At 38.4% G+C, this 27,612-nt stretch overlaps 1 protein-coding gene across 3 annotated transcripts in view; it reads left to right on the top strand.

Annotated features, from left to right (window-relative positions):
* The window catches only part of LOC136866939 (uncharacterized), a 155,706-nt gene that overhangs the window by 55,379 nt on the left and 72,715 nt on the right, over positions 1–27,612 (top strand). For all 3 annotated transcript variants that reach the window (XM_068226953.1, XM_068226954.1, XM_068226952.1), the window contains exon 4: positions 3,479–3,561. In XM_068226953.1, coding sequence (XP_068083054.1) covers positions 3,479–3,561 — 83 coding nt within the window. The remainder of the gene's footprint in view (positions 1–3,478; positions 3,562–27,612) is intronic.

Genomic DNA, 27,612 nt, shown 5'->3' with positions numbered 1-27,612 from the left:
AAAATGAGGTCAAAAGTCTCTAGGGGAGCAAAGTCCTCTATAAACACATTTAGCAACGGGTCTCACTGCCCTAGGCCCTGAAATGATATTGTTCAATTCCTATTTGGCAATGAAAAGTATTGATATCATTTTTGCAAACTTGAACAGACATACAAGAGTATGTGATAAAAGTGCTGAAAAGGCTAAAAGACAGTTCTATCTGATAATTGAGGAAGCTCAGGTCAATGCAGGAGTCAACAAATGGATTAATGACTTTATTTCGAACAGAACACTTGACTTGGGATTGTATGAATTTTAGGAGAATATGAGAAATATGAAGATCTCTGTTCTGTAAAGTTTCATTTTGTCCCATGGTAATGCATTTGTTGAGACAGGCATTTCTGTCAGTAAACATTTACTTGTCTAATATCTTCTAGAAGAATCACTTGTGTCCCTTGATAGTATGAAACACGTTGGTGGATCGAGAAACCTTACTATCAATAGAAGAATGCCGACCTCAATTTGAGCCTCAAGAAGACTGTATCAGTCATACCTGAAAAAGAAAAAAGATAACAATCAGAAGAGGAAACTGGAGAAAAGGAAATTGAATTACAGTTGAAAGATTTGGAGGGAAGATAGAAATGTTAAAAATTAAAAGAAAAAGTCAGGGTGCTGAAATTGAAAGGAAGAAAGTACTTCTAATCCCCCATGACACCACAGCCCTTGAAGGGCCTTGGCCTTCCAAGCGACCACTTTTCATCCCGAAGGCCTGCAGATTATGAGGTGTTGTGAGGTCAGCACGACGAAACCTCTCGGACGTTTTTTCTTGGCTTTCGAGACCAGGGCCGGTATCTCAACATCAGATAGCTCCTCAATTCTAATCACGTAGGCTGAGTGGACCTCGAACCAGCCCTCAGGTCCAGATAAAAATCCCTGACCTGGCCGGGAATCGAACCCAGGGCCTCCGGGTAAGAGGCAGGGACGCTACCCCTACATCACGGGGCCGGCAGAAAGTACACTTCTAGAAAACAAAGAAATGCAAGCCGTAATCATTAAAAGATGTTGATTCTCATAGGGAAGCTGAAATATATGTTCCAAATGAGCAAAGTTTTAATACCAATATATTTAGTCTGTTACTGGACATTATAGATTTTCCAGCTAACTCATTACTGGTTGCCAGCGTTTTGCCCCAGCATGCCAAGTTGAGCTCACCAGTTAGTAAACGGCACACCCACCAAGACACATGGCTAGTGCATACCATAGAGGCCTCTGTGTAGGCTATTTGGAGCCACTGGCAGTGCCAATGCACTGGGACAGACTTTGTCTCATTTTCACATATTTCTTGTTTCCTATGGGAATCAACATCTTTATCATCTGATAGCCAGGCAGGCAACAATTTTTGAAAATGAGACAAAATCTCTCATAGTGCATTGGCACAGCCAGTAGCTCCAAATAGCTTACGTAGTGGCCTCCATGGTGTGCACTAGCGATGCGCCTTGGTGGGTCTGCCATTTAACAACTGATGAGCCCAACTTGGGACTCTATGGCAAAATGCTGACAACCAGGAATGAGTTAGCTGGAAAAATTATAATGTCCAATAACAGACCAAATATATTGGTATAACAGTAATCGTTTCAATAAGTGTAAATTTTTCTTTCCATTCCTATCATTTCTGACTGAGTTGTCTTCAAATTTGAAAACTGTTTTCCTTATAGACCTAGTCTAATTGGAATTCATTATATTCACCTACAAAACAGACACAAGTTAATTGCTTATGATCACAAGAGTGCTTGAAATCCACATGAAATAGTATTAGGTTGCTGTGGTAAAATAATTTTATTTTCATATTTGAATTACTCTGTTGTTAAGTTAGTTGTATCTTTGTTCCTTGGAAATTATATGATAAAGTTGTATGTTACATATTACCATTACAGTATTTGTTTATATGGAAAGTACCATCAATGTAATTATTTTACCATACATAATTGTAAAAAGGAAAATGAGTAGAGAATTTGGGCAGCTAAAAGGATGGCAGAGGCTGGAGTTACCATTTTTATTCCTTGTAAAACATGCTGTTTAATAAATTAACGTGTCACTCAGTTTTCTTAGTAGGTCAGGGAAGTCAGGGAAACTTGAGAACTTTTCTGTGGACACTGTGATAAAAATACAGAGTCTGTCGAAGTTGAATATTTGTGTGTATTTTCGGAATGCCATTAAATACCAAATCCTTCCAGAGGATATTTGCACGAGCTCACAAGAAATAAGAAATCAAACCAGGGTTGGCAAAAATGCTGACTATATTCCAGGTTCAAATTTTTTGCTTCAATACAATTAAAAAAGTCAACCTATTGTGGATCACTCTCTCTTTCAGCTAACAGTGCTACCTTGATTGGGAACCACTGTAACTTAACATAAAATAGCCTCATAAGGTATTACATTAATAGATGTTATGATGAACACACTTTACAAGAGAATCCATTACAACTTGGTGATTTGCAAGTTGATCCTTACAATTCAGGGAGATATGAACAAGCTACAATATTTCATTACTAGCAAAGAAGGCCTTATGTGCCAGCTAAGAGAAAACTATTTGTGTTTGTAATCTGGCAGAATCTGTGCCTCAGTATTAAAAGCAACAAGTTGAAATATTTATGAACTACGTTTACAGTAAAAAGTACATGTTATGTTGATATGCTATGAAGAACAACACATTCCTTAAACTAGTAGTTGTTATGTTTACATTTCTGGATATATGCAGATTTGAGGGTACCTTACAAATTAACCTTTCTAACCTCATTGGCTTATCCAAAGGCAAATATTTTCAAAAAACAATAGGATTAAATAAAGAATAAGGAAAGAGAGAGGGGAGGAAAGAATTTCTGAACACAATACATGGCCCAAGTCTCTCTGGAAAAGCGTCTCAGGTCATAGTTTCAGAAAGTAAGTTCACTGCCGCTTAATGATCATGATTAAGACCAGTCCAGGCTAGAACACTAGCTTCACAATACTAGCACTTACTCTCTTACTCGGGGTTCCTGAACTCCATTAGAAAAGAAATGTAAGAGAAAGTGCCCCTCAGTTTCTCACGTTAACGTGACGGAAACATGATGAAGCTCGTGGAAGTGAGAACCAGCTCTCTCCACAAATAAAGCCCTGACAGTGTAGGAGCTTCCAAGACAGTGGTGTAAGTTTTCCCCAGCAAATGGGTGGGGCGATGAGTTATATACAGAAAAGAAGGGGCGACGAGAAGGTTGTAGAGAGTACATGTCATGTGGCGTGACTTTATAGCAAGATGGAGAGAGAGAAATGTGCAAAGATGTAAGTGGGAGGAGCGTAGCGTAGGGTTTGATTAATATTTGCAGGTAGGATGCTGCATACATCCTCACAAAAATTGCTGTATCCTGTAGGAGTATGGGACAGTTTTTAAAGACCCTGTATGTTTTTATTCTTGTTACTTCTTTACTTACATTGATTTACTTTGTATGTTTCTCACTTACAGCCTTCCACAGATGTAAAGGATGAACTAATCAAAGAAGAAGAAACAGTTAATCAACTGGTTCCATGTCTCAAAGAAGAGAACAAGTAAGTACAGTTTCTCTTGTATACCTCTGACCCTATACAGTATGGAACTTGTTTTTCTGTTCTCCAGTTCACTTTGGTGACCAGGGTTTAGTGTCATCTTCAGGATCTCAACATTACAGTTTCAAACCGGGATTGTAGAAGGTTGAATTCTGCATGTTGTACAATAGCGTGTGCTTTACAGTGCAGAGAGATTCGCTTTACACTGCCGTCTGCTGGAACTACAGTGAAATAGAATGTTGAAATTGACTAGCAGCCAGCCAGATACACTGCAGACTAGGGGTATCGTGTCTCTACCCCAGAGGTTCTGTTTATATTTCTGTGTCAATTGAGATATTTTTGATCCAAGAGCTAGTTCAATTTCCACTCAGCCTACTGATTTAACAATCTGACGGTGAGGTGGTGGACCCAATATGGAAAACCAAGAATAATGACCGTGAGGATTGACCTCACTGACAATAGATCAGCTTGTAATGTGGAAGTCCTCTGGCTGAGCAGCCGTCGCTCTTGTAGGCCAAGGTACGCCCTTCAGTGTTGTAGTAATAGGGAGTTTGGTTATTTTTATGTGCGGATTCAGTCCAAAATGAAACAATTTTGGCAATTAATGTAACACCACCTTGTTTTAAATAATCATCCTTCTACACCCTGCTGTTATGATATTCAGTTGCCAACAATTTAATGCGCAATATTCAAGGGTTCACTTACTGATACCATGCAGTTGGGCTGTCGTTAATAATTGAAAACAGTCAGTTGACTGACATCTGGTGTTGCTATCTACTTTGTCTTACATATAAGAAGAACATGTATCAGCAGTTTGCCCATAATACGAGGCAAGTTGATGGTTGAATGGGGCCGTATCTGCAGTAGTTACCACATTTTCCTGCATAATTATTACCGTTGCATAATTTACGCATCCCAATATTTTTGGGTTCAAATTGGATGAAAAGTAATGTTCACGTATTTGACGAACCCACTTCTTCGAACATCCATGATGCAGCTCGTATGCGTTTTGAATTAAAGATCTCAACTATTCAGGTAGTAGCAGCCTTCCCGGTGCAAAACTGGGCAATATGCTGGTGTCAGCTGGTAGAAAAAGCCGCTGCACTAGCAAAGTGAGTGAATCAGCGCAGAAGTGATTAGTGATGCTCTATTGCAGTCTTGCGCAAACGTATTTTACGAGTGTTTCGGGAATGGGACATGCATTTTCTTTGATCTCAGTATTGTTTGTTTGTTAGTCCACAGTGAGCAAGAATTTGAGTAATACTGCATCATAATAACTCTTGGTGATCAGTTGTGCCAAAACATACAGTTATAGGGCACGGGCCACATGTATTCAGTGTCCTAATGCAACGTGTGCTACCGCAGTTGCAGAGAGGTGCACTTCAAGCAACCAACAAGTCTTGCAAAGTATTTCGCAGGCCATAAGACTGCTAATTGGGCCGATGACCTCCGATGTTAGGCCCCTTTAAACAACAAGCATCATCATCATCAGACTGTTAATTTCCAAAAGTAGAGGAGGATCTGTGTGAATATGATTCTGTTATCCAACATTGGATATGCTGTTTCTTATGAAATGCTGTATTTTAAAGGACAAGAAATAGCTACTGCATCAGTTTCCTGGATTTGAAGGTTAACCGAGGTGGGATGACTACTTTTATGAAGAGAAATGGCCTTTCTCTTCGAATAACAAATTTATGCCGTAATTCCCATCTGATTTCAATGAAAAAGTAATATACCTTCATCGCCTTTTAATTGAGAAGCGTAAAGTGAAGGAATATTTGCTCTTCCAAATAGGAACTGGAGGTCAGACACCATTCAGTTTCCATATGCCACAAAGTCAGATAATCGATAAGAACGGGAGCCTTTGTTTACATTTACATAAGAATTATCAGAATATAATACAAACTTTTTGAAAAGATTTTATTCTGAATTCATCAACATGTCCTCTACACCAGCGGTACCTGCTTCCCCAGCTCCCAGTCAGGCCTGTTCCTCTCAGCATACCACCAGCGATCCTAATGTCCTTCCCCGACACACTCCCTGCTACAACAGGCACAGCCCTATAACAGGAGTAGTCTATCTCGTGCAGCCAATGCTGCAAGTCATTCCTCCAGCAGTCAAAGGGGTAAGCGTTATTACCTTGAATTATTTAAAAAACTATTTGAATCCCTTCATATTTGATACACATATTTTCCTTTTATGTACAGACTTCAACACGCATCTCAGAGCAGTCTCTTAATTACATCTATATGATTTCTCACGAGAGTTTAATCGTGATGTAAACAAATAGGCGGAGCACCTTGGCTTTGTACGTGGACACAGACGTAGTTGATTGGAGAAGCAACCGTCGCACTCACTGGACTGTATGCGAGCTCGAAGGAAATTAGTACGTCGCATTAATTTAATTTTATCTTAGTTTATTACATTTAGATAGTCTGAAAGAGTACGTAATCAAATTAAAATACGGTTGTCATATATACCGGTGTGTATCTATATTTTTTTTTAATAAAACAGTGATTAAATAACGAGATATGAAGGCAGAAGGCGTGATGTAATGCAGGAAGTCTTCTCATAGTGAGGAAAAGTCCCAAGATGTACAGTGTGGAGATAAGGTGTTCCATCTTGCAGCAGCTGTCAGTGTCAGTATTCACAGTGAGAGAAATGGAGCAAGAGGAGGACCATTGAGTGTAGTGAAGCACAAAAGAGGAAAACCTCTCAGAAGTGACCATAGGCAGTGCGTTGTGAATGTTTTTTAATAAAATAAGTGAACAGAATCCAGGTTTAGCCGTAAAAGAGGTAGAGAAAGTAAGTGCAGAGTTGTGTGATGTGTCGGCTAGTTCGATTCATAACATGCGGACAGAGTTCAGAAAGACAGGGAAATTAACAACGCCGGGAAAGGAACGTAAACGACCTCAAAGAGTCGAGAAGTACGACCATATCTTCAAAATTGGTATTAGAAGGAAAATTCATGAATTATTTTTTTTGGAATGAACCACCTACTTTACGCAAAGTATTAGACAGTGTGAATAAAGATAAAACTTTACCCACCTTCAGTTTAACTACATTGTACAGACTTTTAAAGGACATAGGGTTCCAGTTTGTTAAAAGAGAACATAAACCTGTGTTAATGGATAGGGAGGATATTGTGTTGTGGAGACGGAAGTATTTGCGTGAAATTAGGAGATATCGTGCAGAGGGTCGCAAATTTATTACTTGGATGAAATGTGGCTTAACGAAGGACACGTAACTTCGAAAGTATGGGTTGATTCCACTGTTAAATCCAAGAAACAGGCTTTTTTTTCTGGACTTTCAACTGGCCTGTAGCAGCCGACTGGGAAAACTGGGAAAACTCTGGTTTTGTGGAAGGTGGAGCTCTCGTGTTTGAATCTAAAACGACATGAGAGTATCATGAAGAAATGACAGGTGACTTTTTTTATCGTGGTTTTCGTTTATCCTACTGAAACTCGAACCCGGCAGAATGATTGTAATGGACAATGCATCTTACCATTCTGTTAAAGTGGAACGAATCCCTACAATGGCAATGCTGAAAGACCAGATCATTGCTTGGCTCGACATTCACCAAGTAGAATACAAGGCTGATATGGTCAAAGCAGAACTCGTTGAACGGGTGAGGTCAGTGCGAGACCAGTATGACAAATATATTTGCGACGAAAGAGCACAGAAAGCGGGCCACTGCGTGCTATGACTTCCACCCTACCATTGCACTCTGAATCCCATTGAACAGATATGGAGTCAGGTGAAGGGTTACGTTGCGAGAAACAACACGACCTTCAAGCTACAAGACGTACGAGCTCTATTTTGCACAGCCCTTGAAAATGTGACAGAAGATAACTGGAAGGACTGCATTAGAAATGGAGCGAAAGAAGGAGACCAGACGTGGGAGCTAGATGGCCTAACAGATGAAATTGCCGAGAGATTTATCATCACTGATAGCGGCCAGAGTAGGAGCGACTCATCAGACTGTGACAGTAATTAGAATGGAGGAGATACATCGTGTGATATGGAAGGAATTGAGCCCCTGTAGGATGACTAAGCAAGGTAAGCATTCACAGTATCCATGGACTTCTTACTTTGTTAAGACCGCAACTGCCTGTGTATCTTGTCTTTTTGAGTCGTTTCTTTTCGATAGATGTTGTTACGGAATTATCAACAGTTCCGTCTGACATGTCCAATCATGCTATATGCTCTATCAGGATAGGAACTCTACAACATAAGAAATATATATTTCAACTCGAAAGTTGGTATTCTATTAGGTTACAGTCTACCGGGCGGACATTTCAAATAGCTGTCCTAAGATAAATCTTCGTACGTGTGTAATTTTGTCCTCTAGCCTACGATAGCTTTCTTTAATATTCAGAAATGAATAAATAAATAACGTAGGCCCTAATCTTCAGCAGTAGATCTCCCTTCAGACCCCTCTGTTTAGTTTCGCACAGCTCACAAACTGTTCCTCGTCTATTTTAGGTAATATGTGCAGCACTCTATGTCCGAACACGAAACGTTGACGGGGCGGAGGTCGATACTACACGCTCAGGGAATCACAACTCTTTCTTTGGCTGAGGCGTGGACATGCCTTGTTTACATCAGGATTAAACTCTCGTGGAAAATCATCCAATGTTCCAGTTGAAGGTTCCCTTTAGACTTGCTCAGTTTACAAGATTACAAGTTCTTCCAACAAGTGATAACATCAATACCATCTACATTTCTATAATAATAGTAGAGTCAACGCTGGCTTTAGTATAACAATTCATCATAGTGAAGCAACGACTGGTCACAAACATGAATATCAGTGACTTCATTTCAGTTTTCTATGGATACTATAGTTTATATCTTACAGTCTGAGTGATATTAAGAAGTTATTTCTGCACTAAAAGTGCTTTCAATTAATCCACACATCACAATCTAAATGTGGAATATATAAACAATAATTATGTGATAATTGCACAGAACAATTGTATATATTATTAAGCTTGTATGTAGGCCCTAATATGTTTGTTAACAATTATATTACAGCTGTGTTTTGTAAGTTTTTTAGGTGAACTATCGGGCTATGCGAGGAGTAACATAATCACGATACCACATGTTAGTTAAAAGAATGGTTTATTCAACATCCCAACATCTCTGTACACATTCACTTTTCTACTACACAGCTTACTAAGTCGTAACTCACATACAAGTACCATCCAACTGTTCACATATTCAACAATTGCATCTCAACTACTGCACCAGCTGGTGCCTTCTACTACTGACACATATTAATATAGGTACACAGCTGATTCAAGGAGTCTATACATTCTCACTGAGAAAATGCCTCAACCAAAGAGTACACAATGTGACTGAACATTGACCCTCAACATTCCCCCATCAGTGCTAAACTCATATTCACATTTTTACATAACATAACAATATCTTAATATTTGTCCAAACCAAGACCTTTCATACAGTTGTCAACAATTACATAGGTTACAGGCTTAGGTAACTTATCAGGTAGTTGCTTGTCCGTTTCGATATATTCTAAATGTACTTGTTTCTTTTCCACTTAATGTTTTACAAAGTTATACTTAATGTCTATGTGATTCATTCGCTCTGATCCGGATGATTTAAAACATTTATTGTACTCTGATTGTCTTCAAATATTGTTATATACCCTGTATCAGTACATAAGTCTACCAGCATTTTTTGTTTTTCAAGAACATTGCCTTTTCAGTAGCTTGACACAATGAGATTAATTCTGCTTCTGCAGTGCTTAATGCCTCAACACTTTCTTTCTTACATCTCCGAACTACCTTGTTATTAAACACCTTAAATGCACATCCTGAAGTTGACTTGCAATCAAAGTCTGCATCTGCATAACCAGTTAACACATCACAGTTGTTTGATTTACAACACTTCAATTTTCAATTTTACATATCTAAGTACTCTTTTTAATGCTAACCGTAGCTCAGCAGATGGCTTGTTGTGAAATCTACTGAGATAGGAGTTGGCAAAATATAAGTCAGGTCTCTTCTTCAATTTGATCTGAACTCCCTGCATTACCTTCAACTTCATTTTCAGTACTCCCTTTTATCGTAAGTTGCTTTACGTCGCACGAACACAGATAGGTCTTATGGTGATGATGGGATAGGAAGGGTCTAAGCGTGGGAAGGAAGCGGCCATGGCCTTAATTAAGGTACAGCCCCAGCGTTTGCCTACTGAGAAATTGGGAAACCATGGAAAACCATCTTCAGGGCTGCCGGCAGTGAAGTTCGAACCCACTATCTTCCAAATATTCGACACTGGCCGCACTTAAGCGATTGCAGCTATCGAGCTTGGTAATTTTTAATACTGACTTTAACTGATTGAACATTAACATTTTGAGGTTGAGAGTGGACTGATATAGTTACTACATTCTAATTTATGTTCAACAAAAATCACATTGCAACCTAGAACAATCTTTCTGTTTTTAGCATCCCATAATCTCCAACTTCCTGCTTGAGTATAGTCTACCGTGACTAGCTTTTAACTTTTTGGGTCTGGTTTTCTCCTGAACTGTCTAGGCTCATGCTTAAAAATAATACTACCAAAAACTCTAAGGTTACATAAATTAGGTTTTCTATCTTCCCATAATTTACCAGGAGTTTGTTTACAAGAAACAGTTGGACTTCCATTTCTTAAATAAGTTGAACAGTAAATTGCTTCTCCCCACATTTCTTTGGGTAACTCCGATTCCATCAATAAAGTTCTAGCCTTTTCTACTAAGGTTCTATTCATTCTTTCTGACACTGTATTCCTTTGTGGATTGTATGGAACAGTATATTCTAGTTTCATACCCTTACTTCTGCAAAGCTTTTGCATGTTATTGCTAATATATTCACCACCATTGTCTGCTCTAAGTTTTAACAAATTTTTAGAAAAATGATTTGTTGCATATTTATAATATTCAACAAATTTGTCATATACTTCATGCTTATTTATCAACAGATATACTGCAGTAAAGTGTGTGAAGTCATCGGAAAATGTTACGTAATATTCATATCCATCCCATGTTAAAGGTTTAATAGGACCACACACATCAGTATGGACAAGCTCTAGGGGCTTACTTGACTTTCTCTTCTACCACTAAATGGTTGTCTAGTCAGCTTGCCAAAAATGCAATTTTCACAACTATGAAATCCACCATCTCAAATGTTACTTAATCTGTTAACTAGCTCTTTCTTTGCTAAAGTACTTATACTTTTGTAATTCAAGTGACCTATCCTTCTATGCCATAACTCTAATTCTTCATTGGGTTTACAATTGTTCAGAGAATTACTATAGCTAGCATCATATTTTTCAACTTTCATCTTAACAGTGTACAGTGAACCACCTTTCCATCCTGAAACTATTAATCTATTATTCAAGAAAGCTTTGACACTATTCCTATGAAATATCATTTTGCAACCAACCTGTACCAACTTCGACACTGATAATAGATTTTCTCTGAGTTCTGATACATAATATACATTCTTAATAGCACAAGGAACAATTGCTCCATTTTCATACATTTTAGCATTAATATTCCCTATAACAATTGCCTCAATATCTATTTCATTTTGGCTACACTTGTCTTCTTTGGAAGTCTTAATTTCACATAGGTATCAGAAACATCTAATTCAGACACAAAATGATCAGAACAACCTGAATCCACCCACTAAACAAGATCACTCTACATTACACACAATGTTATCAGAGTTATGTGAATTTAAGTTGTGCCCTGACTCACTTTCACTTTGAACTTCATTTTCATCTTCTGCATGAAGCGACACCTCGTCAGTGTTGAACTTATTTCCCCTGCTGTCCATTTTCCATGAAGTATTTCCACAGTTCATGGAAACTGGAGTACGCGACTGTGTTCAACCATGTCCTCTTGAACTGGAAGATCCTCTTCAGCTGTAGAAACTTCTAGATGAAGAATTGGAATGTTCTTTACACTGATATTGTTTATGACCTGGTTTACCACATCAAAAGGAGAGAAAAGTATGATCACTTCTGGTAACAGAATTTTGAAATTTCTTCTGTTTTTCTTCTTCTCCTAACGGATGATATTTCACAAAATCTAATGTTAAGTCTGGTTGAGTTTCGAGAGCTGTCACCCCTGAATAATAACCATGAGGCATTGAAACTTATAAATAATTTATTTTGTCATCCTCAGATAACTCATGAACAGCGTCCTTCAGTTGTTAGAAATAGTCCTTCAATTTCATTTCTATTGTCGTATTAGTATAGTTCCAAGACTTGGTATCGTACCTGGTGCTTACTAATGCTGACCACGAAGATTATGACTTCCGTTGTGCCATTTAATCAAAATTAGGATGCAAGAATATGTTGTGCGTAAGTAGTAGTGTTGTCTGTCTTATCGTAGGTTATGATCTTCACTTCCGTGTTGACGTTAAACTAATAAGATTGAGTTTGAGGGATGTTCCACCATTTAACACATTGTAAAAATATATTAAATTGAATTATAAGAAGACCGGTTTCGACTCCCTTGGAGTCATCATCAGTTCTTGGTGAAAATCAACACAATGGGAATGTGATAACAATCACCATAACAAAAAACCATGTACCTATAGGTGATTGCATGGAAACAGATCAATGGGTTGCTAGACATTACCTTAAAATGCAACGTACACTTGGCAAGCAGAACTTGGAACTTGAAAAGTTCCCAGTTCTGGCTCTAACCGTCTTGTGTTCATGGAACATGGAACACTGGAAACATATGTACTGGTTGAAAATATATACAAACAGGACACAGACATTTATAATGATATGAAACCTTGGCTCTTTAAAAGCGTTCTTGGACTTGACAGTCCTGTTTCTATATTTTAAAAAATTTGGATAAAATACACATACATTGAAGCAAAGTGTACAGAGACATAGTTTTGGCCTATACTGTTGCACGTTATGGACACGGAACACTGAGGACACATGCACTGTTCGAAAACTCACACATACGATATGAAACACTTATAACAATATGAAACATTGGCGTTACAAGAACATTCCTGCGTTTGACTGTCCTGCCTCAATCTGACTAAACTAGATGAAACATAAATACATTAAATGTACAAAGATAAACCACTTGGCATTTGAAAGTTCTGGTTTTGGTTTCGAAAATTGTCATGTGTTCGTGGAACACAGAATAGAACTGCTGGTCCTGCTTCAATCTAGTGGAAACTAATGCACTATTGCAATTAAGAATATATTGATTGCAAGTTTATACACTGATATGAAACACACGGCACTTTAATGTTCTTAGCTGTGAGTAAAAATGCTGTCGTATGTTTGCACAACTCGGCATAGACTTGTCGAGCGGTCCTGTCACAATCAATCGCAATATGTGAACTTTTTAAAAAACCAAAACTTTTTGACTATTACAACCACACATCACATGAAACGTTTGGTAATTAGCTGAAATTATACATTAGTCTGAGATGCTTAGTATTTAAGAAAGATCTTGTTCCTAAATTAGAATTATTACCGTGTGTTAGTGGAACACGGAACTTGATTGTCAGTCCTGATTCAAACAACTTGATATATGACATAGTTGAAATGAAAGTATGTTTGACAATGAAAACATATACTGATATACTAATAAGTTTATTCCATCTATCCAAAAACACTGCAGGATCATGTAAATTAAAATCAGCAAGTTCTAAATGTTTTCATTGTCAAACGTACTTTCATTTCTACTATGTCATATATCAAGTTGTTTGAATCAGGGCCGACAATCAAGTTTCGTGTTCCACTAACACATGGTAATAATTCTAATTTAGGCCCAAGATCTTTCGTAAATATTAAGCTTCTCAGGCCATTGTATAATTTCAGCTGATTACCAAATGTTTCGTGTGATGTGTGGTTGTATAGTCCAAAAAGTTTTGGTTTTTAAAAAGTTCACATATTCCGGTTGATTGTGACAGGACCGCTCGACAAGTCTATGCCGAGTTGTGCAAACATACGACAGCATTTTTACTCACAGCTAAGAACATTAAAGTGCCGTGTGTTTCATATCAGTGTATAAACTTGCAATCAATTTATTCTCAATTGCAATAGTGCATTAGTTTCCAGTAGTTTGAAGCAGGACCAGCAGTTCTATTCTGTGTTCCACGAACACATGACAATTTTCGAAACCAAAACCAGAACTTTCAAATGCCAAGTGGTTTATCTTTGTACATTCAATGTATTTATGTTTCATCTAGTTTAGTCAGATTGAGGCAGGACAGTCAATGTTCTTGTAACGCCAATGTTTCATATCGTATGTGTGTGTTTTCGAACAGTGCATGTGTCCTCGGTGTTCTGTGTCCATAACGTGCAACAGTTTAGGCCAAAACTATGTCTCTGTACATTTTGCTTCAATGTATGTGTATTTTATCCAATTTTTTTAAAATACAGAAACAGGACTGTCAAGTCCAAGAACGCTTTTAAAGAGCCAAGGTTTCATATCATTATAAATGTCTGTGTGATGTTTGTATATATTTTCAACCAGTACATATGTTTCCAGTGTTCCATGTTCCATGAACACAAGACGGTTAGAGCCAGAACTGGGAACTTGCCAAGTGTACGTTGCATTTCAAAGTAATGTCTTGCAACCCATTGATCTGTTTTCATGCAATCACCTATAGGTACATGGTTTTTTGTTATAATGATTGTTATCAGATTCCCCTTGTTTTGATTTTCACCAAGAACTGATGATGACTCCAAAGGAGTCAAAACCGGTCTCCTTACAATTTAATTTAATATATTTTTACAATGTGTTGAATGGTGGAACATCCCTCAAACTCAATCTTATTTGTCTGTCTTATGCGATCTTCCGATTTAGAGATTCTTTATTTAATTGTGAAGTTAAATTAGTGCCAAAGTCAACAGCCATCTTTATTTTATTGCTTGGCATTGATAGCACATTGTTCTTCTCGAGGCAGACTAACTGAAACGTTACCAAATCTTGTAGGTTATAATGCACTACCATCTGGCGGAATTTGCATTAGTTACATCTGATATCATCATATGGAGTGGGTATATCTACCTCAATGTATACTCTGCGTACCTCGTATAAATTATATTTACATTGTTTTTTCTTTTCAATATTCACCACGTCCATCTGTCTTATATTTTCAAAATTATCATTGATCCAGTGCTAAGAATACTTACAGCTCCGATATCTACCTTAGTAACTCTATGAAAAACAAAATAATATTCATCTCCTGCCACGTTAAAATAAACATACTAAATTAAAATGCCCAACGTTGATTCACAGTCTGGTGACAAAATTCCATGTCATCATCATCATCAGTTTTCCACTCCAGTTGCCCGGGTGTGGTTTACGAGCACTCTCCACTTTTGTCTGTCCATGTACCACTCTTCTCTCAAGACGACATCCCAGATGATTCCTCTTGTTCCTATGTCCTCTTTCACTTGGTCCAACCACCTCTTCCTAGGTCTTCCTACCGGTCGTTTTCCGGCCACGAGTGTGTGCAGCCATTGTTTTGCTGTCCTTCCATCGTCCATTTGTTTGACATGGCCAAACCATTTCAAACGGGCCCTTGTCAATTTTTCATTCAGGGATGGGTACACACCAGCTTGCTCCCTTATTCTTTCATTCCTTACCCTGTCCCTTTTTGTCTTCTGTACCATAGTTCGTAGGAACTTCATTTCTGCGGCTTGTAGTTTGCTGTCCACTTGTTGGGTTGTTGTGCAGGTTTCTAGGCCATATGTTATTATGGGGGTGAAGTATGATTGGAATAGAATCTGCTTTGATCTTAAGGGAACTTGTTTGTTCCAGAGGAGGTTCCGAACTTGATGGTAAAACTGAGCTGATTTTTGAATGCGGTTGTTAATCTCATGCTGTATTCTGTTATCACTTGAAATGATGCACCCAAGATATTTATATTGGTCTACTGTTTCCAGTTGTGTACCTTCCAGCATTATTTTTCCTTTCTTCTTCTGCCTGTTGACAGACATAGTAACAGTTTTCGATTTATTTATTGTTAATCCGTGTGCTTTCAAATGTTCATTCCAGGTGTTCAGCCTCTCTTGGACTTCCTTCTCTGTATTTCCCCAAATTACTACATCATCTGCTAATGCAAATGCATTGATGTCCATATTGTTCTTCTGCTTAAATTCTTTCATGACTTCATCCATGACAGTGATAAAAAGTAATGGTGAAAGGGTACTGCCTTGTTGCACTCCTTTAGTGGTTTGGAACCAATCAGAATTACCGTTTCCTATCTGTACGCAACTGCAGCAGTCATTGTAAAGCATTTTATCTTTCTGGATAAGCCCTTTGGGTACATTCTTCTTTCTTAAACATTCCCATATAGTCTTCCTTGGAACACTATCAAATGCTTTTTCGAGATCCAAAAACACTAGTGTTAAGTCTTTGTCCTTCTCTCAATGCTTTTCTAACAGTATTCTAAGTGCAAATATGAGATCGGTAGTTGATCGGTGTTCTCTGAATCCATATTGTTCTTCCTGTAGTTGTGGTTCTATTATTTCCTTAGCCTTTTTTCAAGTATTTTCTCAAATATTTTCAGACCATGAGACAATAAAATGATCCCTCTATAATTGCTTCATTTCTTCCGGCTTCCTTTTTTGAAGAGAGGTATTATTATTCCCTTTTTCCAATCATCTGGGACTTTCCCATCCTTCCATATTGCATTAATTACTCTATGAAGCCACTGTATTCCTATTGCACCAGTTGCTTTGATCATATCTGCACTGACTTCATCAAATCCTGTAGATCTTTCTTTGGGCATACTATTAAGGGCCGTCTCTACTTCCTTCCATGTTGGCGGACTCTCTTGGTCAGGCTCATCATTACAGCTTAAACTGACCTGCGTGGTTACATCATTGGAATCTTTCCCAGTACTGTTGTATAAATTATCAAAATAGGATTTCATGATCTTTCTTATTTCTGTCTCCTCCCTAACTATGTTACCATCTGGTTCCTCTATTGCTGTTATGTATTCATTGTCTCTTCTTATATTTCGTATTGTTCGGTAAAGTAGTTTAGAATTAGCTTTGCTGTCTTGCTCTAGTTTATCTGTGAAATCAGTCCAAGCTTTCTGTTTTTCTTCGGCCACAATTTTCTTTACTTGTAACTTCTGATCTCTGTATTTCTGCTGCAGTTCGTTTACTCTAGATTCGTTCCTTTGACTTCCTTTTTGCATTTCTTTGTCTCTGGCTTTCCTGGTTTCATTTTTCACTTTCACAGCAATCTTCACCCGATCGTTCCACCAAGGAGTTTCTTTTCCCTTCATTTTGCTATTAGTTTTACCACAAACTTCTAATTCAGCTCCGACAATGCTTTCTTTGAATCTAGTCCACTCGATGTTGCCTTCTTGTAATGCATCTGATGGTAATTTATTGGTCACTTTTTTTGTGTATTCAACTTGTTTCTCTGTCTTCTTTAGCTCCCATGTCTTAATTTTTGGTTTCCTGTATTTCTGAGGTCTATAGATTTCAATGTGCTTTATTGTTGCGAGGAGAAGTCTGTGGTCACTGTCCAGGCTTTCACTTGGTATAACTCTGACATCACATATGGTCTTTCCTGCTTCATTGTCAGATATAAAATAATCTATCAGAGTTTTAGTATCTCCATTCCAACTGTATCTTGTTAGTTTATGACTTAGCTGCTTCTGAAACCAACTGTTGTTTATTCTCAAGCCATTCCTTTCACATAGATCTAGAAGACTTTCTCCTTCTGGGTTCCTGTCTCCATAACCATGTGGACCTAGTACATTTTCATATTCACGCCTGTCTGATCCAGTTTGAGCATTTAGATCTCCCATTATTATGATATTTTCCTCTCTTTCTATAGCTTCTTCTAAATCAGTTCGGAATTGTTCTTTTTCCTCTTCGTTACAGCCAGTCTGTGGGGCATACACCTGGACTACTGTCAGCACACTCTTGTTAAGAGAGATGTTCAACTTAATAATTCTTTCATTAACATATATTACCTCACTGATGACATCAATGTCCTCTCTTAATATAAAACCTACACCATTTTTGGCTTCTGTTTTATTTCCTTTCCAATGTAGTTTGTATCCTTTTCTTAGCTTTTTTGTTCTTCTTCCCTTCCACTTTGCCTCACTCAGGCCAAGAATACAGAGGTTCCTCCTTTCCATCATATCTATCAGCTCCTCACTTCTGCCAGTCAGGGTCAAGATATTTAATGTTCCAATTCTGTGTTTAGGACTCTTTCTTTTGGGCTTCTTCTCAGAACATCGTACTTGAACATCAGCCTTACGGTCATCATACGTTGCAGATATTTGAGAAGACGTGTCTATCCGGTATTTTCTTTGCGTTCCGAGGCTCATTTTGTAGTTGAAAGCAATTGATATAACCCTTCAGTTGACTTGCTAAGCCTAACACTGCTGGGGATTTTCTGTCAGGGGTATTCTCCCTTAGCCTTTGGCAGTCCCCTACCTTACTGCAAGGAAGCAGCTGATGAATTTATGTGTCATTTCCTACACAAGGGTCTCATCAAACCTTCTAGGGGAAAACTCCTCCACCCGTAGCTGTTGGTCTTCCCCTAGTTTGTCGGGTTTGGTGTCGGCCGCCCAACCCTCGGCCAGACAGTCGCAGGTAGTACCGTCTACTGTTGGATACGGTATCAGGATCACTCCTGACCTGACTGTTCACAAAATTCCATGTCCTATCTGTAATAAATGTTGTAAGTCAACTTTAGGAGTAAATATTCACATGGAGAAATGGAGAAATGAAATCATAACACAATTTGCTAGTAACTTGAATGTTGGGGAAAGCTTACAATTGACAGAAGACACCCACAATGGTCGCTGATCATGGAACAGAAAATATTAATCCTATGAAGAGTTGGGAGGATAGTATTTCAAACATTATGCAAAACTGTGATCCTAATCAGCTGGAATCTTTTACGTCTGAGGTTATACAGTTCTTTGCAGATCAGGTGAATGAATGACCTGGCCCTCAACATCCTGCTGTTAGATATTACAAACGTAGAAATTTACAAAATAATCGTAAATATGACCATAAAACCTCTAGTAAACTACGTATGTATATATGTTTAGTCATCAGCCCGAAGGCTGGTTGGATCCTCAACAGCTCCACCATCAGCTGTCGTAGATGGCCTAGGCATCACTGAAGAGGCGTACTAGGAAAATGAGGAGTGAGGTGGTTTTCCGTTGCTTTCCTCACTGAGCCAGAAGTTGCTATTACATATCAGTCTGCCAAGCCCACTGAAATGCATGCACAAACTGACCCTATGAGCAACAGTTTCATACCATTCATAGCAGGGACTGGCTACAAAAGGAATGGCATTACTAACATCACTCATACCTCAGTCACTTTCATAGTGTCAAAGCCAAGTATAAGACAGAGACAGATCAATGAAAGTAACAAAATTGCCCTAGCCTATACCAGATGACGTAGTGCACTGTAAACACTAGGTCCTGCCAGCAAAGGCCAGTGGAGGTCTAAAAGGCAACGAGAGAAAAACATAGAGCGTTATGCCTCCGAGGTAGCCCAGTATCATTTCTATAATCAGAGGTGGAAAATTGCTCGCAAAATTTTGGACGAAACTAATAAGGCCCATTCTTGTAAAATCCCAATAACTATGATTTCAGATCATTTAGAAAATACTTTTGGTATAGAAAATAACAATTCTCCTCTTTCTCTTATGGAAAAAAGCACTGATTTACCTGCTGACATTAATATTTCAGTAGATGGAAGTCCATAAGGCATTATACAACATTAAAGTTGACACCTCACCAGGCCCAGATCACATTACAGTTTGTGTATTATGGCACCTCAAGATTACAAAATTTCTGAATTTACTCATCAGCACAATGCTTCATTTTTACTATGTTCCTACAAAACTAAAAGTGGCCAGAACAGTTTTAATAAATAAGGATGGAGACATAAATGATATTTAAGAATGAAGACCTATAACCATATATTCGGTGATTAGGAGAATAACTGAACGAGTACTAGAAATGAGACTGCGTTCATATGTCACATTAAGTGCTCACCAGCGTGCCTTCGTGCCATTACCTGGAACTCATGTCAACGCTTTCCTTGTGAATTGTTGCCTCCAGGATGCATAACGCAACAAAAAATATTCTTGCGTCTTTTTTTTAGATGTCGCAAAAGCATTTGACTCTATCAGATATGAACATATCAAATGACCTGTTCGACAATCTGAAATTCCTTCTAACCTATGTAGATTAATTGAATCTTTTCTTACAAAGAGCACAGTTCAAGTGTAAGCTGATATAAAATCAAAACCTATCAAAATTAAGTGTGGCATTGCTCAGGGGTCCCCTATCTTACTACTGCTGTTCAATTTAGCAATCAATACTGTAATACAAAATCTCACCGACCATGACATATGCCAACGTTATGGCTATATTTTATCAGATGATCTACCGCCATTACCGTCATTTGCTATCGCAGATGACCTAGTCATACTCAGCAAAAGTGAAAATGATGCTACTACCTTGTTAAATTTAGCTGAAAGCAGCTTTGCAGAAGTAAATTAACTGAAGGAAACATCACTGCACTTGAAGGGTCAATAATCCCATCGATAAAAACAAACAATGAACGAATCAAATATTTAGGAATCGACTTCAACAATGACACTTCCCTTGATGGACATAACCTAATAAGTACAATAACTTCAGACTTACATAATCTGGTAAAACAAAACTTTTAAAACCAGAGCAAAACATCAAGATTATTAACAAGTTCGTTTGGCAGGGACTCCCTCAAAAAATGTACAGGTTACAGTAGGTGTACAAGAGGGAGGGGAAGGAAAGGGAGGAGTTGTAGAAGACAGGTGGTCTAATGTTCTAAGGGGAAGGAGATTGCAGGCCAAGGGCTCTATTCAGGATCAGAATTCAGGACAGGTGTCTGTGCAAAATCGGTACGAGTCACTCCAGGTAGAACAACAAAGGGAAGATGAGGGACAGGGAACTGTTGCTGAGATGCATGGAAGTAAGAGGAAGGGAAAAGGTAGGAAAGGGAAATGTAGAGTAGAGGATAGGAAAAGACAGGTGGAACAGGGTCATGGGAAGGAGAAAAGGGAGGAGGAAGTAGCTTCTGCAGCTATCAGGAAAGATAGGTCTGACCAGGAGGGGAGGGGATCAAATGAGGTGGGTAGGGTTGAGGCTCTGGTCATGGGGGATTCCATCGTTAGACACGTGGGGAAAGTGTGTGGAGGAAAGGGAACCAGGGTAGAATGTTATCCAGGAATTAGGTTGAGGCAGATGTTGAGGAAAGTAGAAGAGAGGGAGGAGGGGAAGGAGAAGGTGGTAGTGTTTCACGTTGGTACCAACAACGTAAGGCAAGCTGATATAAGTACCAACATAGTTGGAGATGTGTGGGATCTGGTAAATGCAGCACGGGTGAAGTTTAAGAAAGCGGAGATTGTTATTAGTGGAATACTGTGTAGGAGGGATACTGACTGGAGGGTGATTGGGGATTTAAATGAGACTATGGAGTGGGTATGTGGGAAACTGGGAGTGAAATTTCTAGATCCTAATGGGTGGGTAGGAGATAGGGATCTGCGCTCGGATGGCCTTCATTTAAACCGCAGTGGTACGTATAAGTTAGGAAATTTGTTTGGAAGGGTAATAGGGAGGTACATTCAGGGAAACGGGATGGCCTAGGGAGCGGTGATAAGGGAACAGGGAACTGGAAATCAAGTAAGGATGACATAAAATTGTTAGTGTTGAACTGTAGAAGTATTGTAAAGAAAGGAATAGAATTAAGTGATTTAATAGATATATACTTACCAGATATTGTAATAGGAGTTGAATCATGGATTAGAAATGATATAATGGATGCAGAAATTTTCTCACGGCACTGGAGTGTGTATCGTAGAGATAGGATAGGAAAGGTGGGAGGGGGAGTTTTCATTCTGGTGAAAGAAGAATTTGTAAGCTACGGAAAAGTTAAAGATGAGACACATGAAATTCTAGGTGTAAGGCTCATTTCTAAAGATAATAGGCAACTTGATATATTTGGAGTGTACAGATCGGGAAAGGGTAGCACTGATGCAGATTCGGAATTATTTGATAGGATAGTCAGCTATGTGGGAAACGACATGGAAAGAAATGTGATTGTAGCGGGAGATCTGAATTTGCCAGATGTCAATTGGGAAGGAAATGCGAACGACAGGAAGCATGACCAACAAATGGCAAATATGTTAATATGGGAAGGACAGCTGATTCAGAAAGTGATGGAACCAACCAGAGGGAAAAATATCCTGGATGTGGTGCTGATAAAACCAGATGAGCTCTATAGGGAAACTGAAGTAATAGATGGTATTAGTGATCATGAAGCTGTTTTTGTGGTAGTTAAAAATAAATGCGATAGAAAGGAAGGTCTTAAAAGTAGGACTGTTAGGCAGTACCATATGGCTGATAAAGCAGGCATGAGGCAGTTTCTAAAAAGTAACTATGATCGGTGGAAAACGGTAAATAAAAATGTAAACAGACTCTGGGATGGGTTTAAAGAAATTGTTGAGGAATGCGAAAACAGGTTTGTACCTTTAACGGTGGTAAGAAATGGTAAAGACCCACCTTATTATAATAGAGAAATAAAGAGACTAAGAAGGAGGTGCAGACTGGAAAGAAATAGAGTTAGAAATGGCTGTGGAAGTAAGGAGAAATTGAAGGAACTTACTAGAAAATTGAATCTAGCAAAGAAGACAGCTAAGGATAACATGATGGCAAGCATAATTGGCAGTCATACAAATTTTAGTGAAAAATGGAAGGGTATGTATAGGTATTTTAAGGCATAAACAGGTTCCAAGGAGGACATTCCAGGAATAATTAATGAACAAGGGGAGTGTGTATGTGAGGATCTTCAAAAGGCAGAAGTATTCAGTCAGCAGTATGTAAAGATTGTTGGTTACAAGGATAATGTCAAGATAGAGCAAGAGACTAAGGCCAAAGAAGTAATAAAATTTGCATATGATAACAATGACATTTACAATAAGATACAAAAGTTGAAAACTAGAAAAGCGGCTGGAATTGATCAGATTTCTGGGGATATACTAAAGACAATGGGTTGGAATGTGGTACCATATCTGAAGTACTTATTTGATTATTGTTCGGTTGAAGGAGCTTGGATAGCAGATATCTTGGATTCTGGAGGTCAAATGGACTGTATCGCGATTGACATGTCTAAAGCATTTAATAGGGTGGATCATGGGAGACTACTGGCAAAAATGAGTGCAATTGGACTAGACAAAAGAGTGACTGAATGGGTTGCTATATTTCTAGAAAATAGATCTCAGAGAGTTAGAGTAGGTGAAGCTTTGTCTGACCCTGTAATAGTTGAGAGGGGAGTTCTTCAGGGCAGTGTTATCGGACCTTTATGTTTTCTTATATATATAAATGATATGAGTAAAGGAGTGGAATCGGAGGTAAGGCTTCTTGCGGATGATGTTATTCTCTATAGAGTGATAAATAAGTTACAAGATTGTGAGCAACTGCAACGTGACCTCGAAAATGTTGTGAGATGAACAGCAGGCAATGGTATGTTGATAAACGGGGTTAAAAGTCAGGTTGTGAGTTTCACAAATAGGAAAAGTCCTCTCAGTTTTAATTACTGCGTTGATGGGGGTGAAAGTTCCTTTTGGGGATCATTGTAAGTATCTAGGTGTTAATTTAAGGAAAGATCTTCACTGGGGTAATCACATAAATGGGATTGTAAATAAAGGGTACCGATCTCTACACATGGTTATGAGGGTGTTTAGGGGTTGTAGTAAGGATGTAAAGGAGAGTGCATATAAGTCTCTGGTAAGACCCCAACTAGAGTATGGTTCCAGTGTATGGGACCCTCACCAGGATTACCTGATTCAAGAACTGGAAAAAATCCAAAGAAAAGCAGCTCGATTTGTTCTGAGTGATTTCTGACAAAAGAGTAGCGTTACAAAAATGTTGCAATGTTTGGGTTGGGAAGAATTGAGAGAAAGAAGAAGAGCTGCTCGAGTAAGTGGTATGTTCCGAGCTGTCAGCGGAGAGATATCGTGGAATGACATTAGTAGACGAATAGGTTTGAATGGCGTTTATAAAAGTAGGAAAGATCACGATATGAAGATAAAGTTGGAATTCAAGAGGACAAACTGGGGCAAATATTCATTTATAGGAAGGGGGTTAGGGATTGGAATAACTTACCAAGGGAGATGTTCAATAAATTTCCAGTTTCTTTGAAATCATTTCGGAAAAGGCTAGGAAAGCAACAGATAGGGAATCTGCCACCTGGGCAACTGCCCTAAATGCAGATCAGTATTGATTGATTGATTGATCTATCCTCTACAATGTGCCCCTCTGACACAACTCTCAAACACTTTTCTTAAAGATCTGGACAAAATTATAAGAAGTTCTGTAAAAAGAAATAATAATGCTGCCAGATGATACTCCAAATACGATGCTGTATACTGCTGGAAAGGTCAGAAGGATGGGAATAATTTGTGCAGAATGGGAAGCCAATATACAGTATTACAATATTTGTAATCACTTACTCCATGTTCAGGACAGTCATCTACCATGCGTAAGGAAGTTACCTGAAGAACAAGATATGGCACTCCACAGACGTGATATAAGAAAGGAAAGTCTTCCCCCAAGTGACGGAAGAAAGCTACGTGAAATGATGAGAAATCGATTCTTTCAGTCGTGGTGCCAGCTACCACATAAAAGAAAAGGAGTAGTGTTGTATTCAGACTGCCCGAAAGCAAACTCCTGGATGACTCATAAATCACCTTTGTCCTCTTCTGAATACATAAACGCAGTGAAGATGTCGTGCAACCTCACTGCAGTCAGGTTGGTTCCCAGTAGGTCATTCAACACAACCTATTGGCGGCAAAATGTCTGTAACTAGACAGAAACCCTTGGACATGTGATGGGATTCTGCCGGAACACAACTAATGCACAACCATCGCCACCATCACGTTGATTGCTCAAGGTTTGAGACAGCGTGAATGGGACGTTCACTGCATCTGTACTGATGACTCTAATCGGAGGGTGGACATCAACAGAGAGGACATTAAAGCAATGGTCTTAGATCCCACCATTCGCTTTGAAAGAGACCTTAATCAGGCTCGGGATGTGGACCTAGAAAAGCAAGCTATGTATATTCCGTGCTTGCCTTACCTTTCATCTAAGTATAAAATACCTGTCGATTGGTGGATTGTGAGAGGCCTTCTATTCGGAGCAAGGGGCACCCTCCGTAGTTAGACATTGAACTTTCTACAAAATTTGAAAGTTTCATTTTGCGGGTTGGAAAAAATAGTATTACAGATACTGAGGGACACTCTGCAAATAATTCATTTCCATCTATACCTGATAATGTGATTTACATTCCTCCCCCACTAACCCTGGAAAAATGAAGATAACAGCATTAACGAATAAATGTTCATTTTTTTATATTGTTAAACTTCATTGAGATTGAAACTGTATTCCGAATCCAAATGGTCACCCTCATTGCAGGATGGATGATTTATTCATTTCTTTAATAAATCTCTCTCATCATGTGTAGTTTCATTCAAATGTCTCCTCAAATATAAACAACTTCTTGCCCCTTTTAAAATTATCTTTTAAACTCACAAATGCAGCGTAAGCTGAATTATGCTGTTTCTAAGATGATTATCACTTACACCAGCGATGAGTAACGCAAGGGCTTTTGCTTCCTTACTAGCATTCTCTGTTTTCGTAGCAAATCAGTAACTTCAATAGCTTCTAACACTTGAGCTTGAAGTAATACACTCTCCATTCTAAACGACCAGTTCCCAGAATCTGAGCCCAAAAACTGCTGAATGTAATATATCTCATTAATCGCCATTGTTACTGGATAGCCTTCACTGTTTATGCTAGCACACCAAAAAAACAACTCACTGGAACCTTGTAGCTCTGTCGATCTTCTGGAACCTTTTGGAACATATGGAGCACACTGTTGATCTGGATCTCTGGGCTCATAACCTTCTAGGTGAATTAACTATCGGGCTATGCGAGGAGTAACATAACCACGATGCCACGTGTTAGTTAAAAGAATGGTTTATTCAACATCCCAACATCTCTGTACATGTTCACTTTTCTAGTACACAGCTTACTATGTCATGTATAAGTACCGTCCAACTGTACACATATTCAACAACTGTATCTCTACTACTGCACCAACTAGTGCCTCCTACTACTGACACATAATAATATATAGTACACAGCTGATTCAAAGAGTCTATACATTCTCACTAAGTAAATGCCTCAATCAGAGTATACAATTTTCCAACTTACTTTGTAAAGAGGTTAAGATATTAAGACTATTATGGAAGTTTTGCTTAGTAAAATGCTCTAAAAACTGTTTTAATCAGTGATAATGTCCACTGTTTCCAAACTGTTTACTTATAATAGCCATGTGGTATTCCTATAAAATATATGTAAGTAGAAAACTTCTAAGGAATAATTTCATATATATATAACAACCAATTCCGGATCCTGATCTAGCTTGGTAAGATAGTGGCTGATGATGTTTAGAACATAAGCAAAACATGTCACACAATAACTAATGTAAAACAAATTATATCAGAATCATAAGGATTGTATAGTATTGAAGAGGTGGTTGTCAATAAAAAATTGTATTTTATAATATACTGAAACTTCAGTACAGATAAAGAAAATGAGATTAATCACTTGTAACATACCACTTAGTTGAGCACCTCATCTCCATTCTCCCAAGTCTTCCCAACCCTAACTTTGCAAATTTTTATAATGCTACTATTTTTTCGAAAGTCACCCAGAACAAATCAAGCTGCGTTTCTTTGGATTTCTTCAGTTCTTGAATCAAGTAATCATGATGAGGGCCCCATACACTGGAACCATACTCTATTTGGGGTTTTGCCAGAGTCTTATATTCCCTCTCCTATAGAATTCTTATTATAACCCCTCAACATCCTCATAACCATGTGCAGAGATCAGTACCCTTTATTTACAATCATGTGATTATCCCAGTGAAGATCTTTTCTTATATTAAACCTTGGTACTTACAGTGATGGGGTCTTACTGGAGATTTATATCCCCTCTCATTTACATCCTTACTATAACCCCTAAACACCCTTATGACCATGTGCAGAGATCTGTACCCTTTATTTACAATCATGAGATTATCCCAATCAAGATCTTTTCTTATATTAACACCTGGGTACTTACAGTGATCCCCGTTATGAACTTACAACTTATTAATGCAGTCATTAAAATTGAGAGGATATTTCCTATTTGTGAAACTTACAACCTGACTTTTAATCCATTTATCATCATACCATTGCCTGGTTCATCTCACAACATTATCAAGGTCATTTTGCAGTTGCTCACAATCATGTAACTTATTTATTAATCTATACAGAACAACCTTGTCCACAAATAAGCTTTGCTTCTGCATCCACTTCTTTGCTCATATTATTTATATATATAAGAAAATATAAAAGTCCAATAATACTGCCTTGAGTAACTCCCCTCATAATTATTACAGGGTCAGATAAAGCTTCACCTACTATAATCCCCTGAAATCTATTTTCTAGAAATATAGTCACCCATTGAGCCATTCTTTTGTCGAGTCTATTTGCACTCATTTTTGCCAGTAGTCTCCCATGATCCACCCTAACAAATGCCTTCGGCAGGTCAATCACGAAACAGACTGTTTGACCTCCTGAATCCAAGATATCTGCTATAGAGTACCTTGCTGGAATCCTACAAGCTGAGCTTCAGTTTAATAACCTTTCCTAATCCTGAGCAGTTGTGAGCTTGCATCCAGGAGACAGTGGGTTTGAATGCCACTGTTGGTAGCCTTAATGATGGTTTCCCGTAGTTTCCCATTTTCACACCAGGTAAATGCTGGGGCTGTACCTTAATTAAAGCCACGCCTGCTTTCTTCCAACTCCTAGGCCTTTCCTATCCCATCGTTGCCATAAGACCTATGTGTGTCAGCATGATGTAAAGCCACTATGAAAAAAAAATCCTGAACAGCCTTCTATTCAGCCAGTTA

The sequence above is a fragment of the Anabrus simplex genome, chromosome 3 (genome assembly GCF_040414725.1).
Source record: "Anabrus simplex isolate iqAnaSimp1 chromosome 3, ASM4041472v1, whole genome shotgun sequence".
In the NCBI taxonomy this organism is placed as follows: Eukaryota; Metazoa; Arthropoda; class Insecta; order Orthoptera; family Tettigoniidae; genus Anabrus; species Anabrus simplex.
Note: the sequence above shows the minus strand (reverse complement) of the source record. Positions and strands in the feature narration are given on the sequence as shown.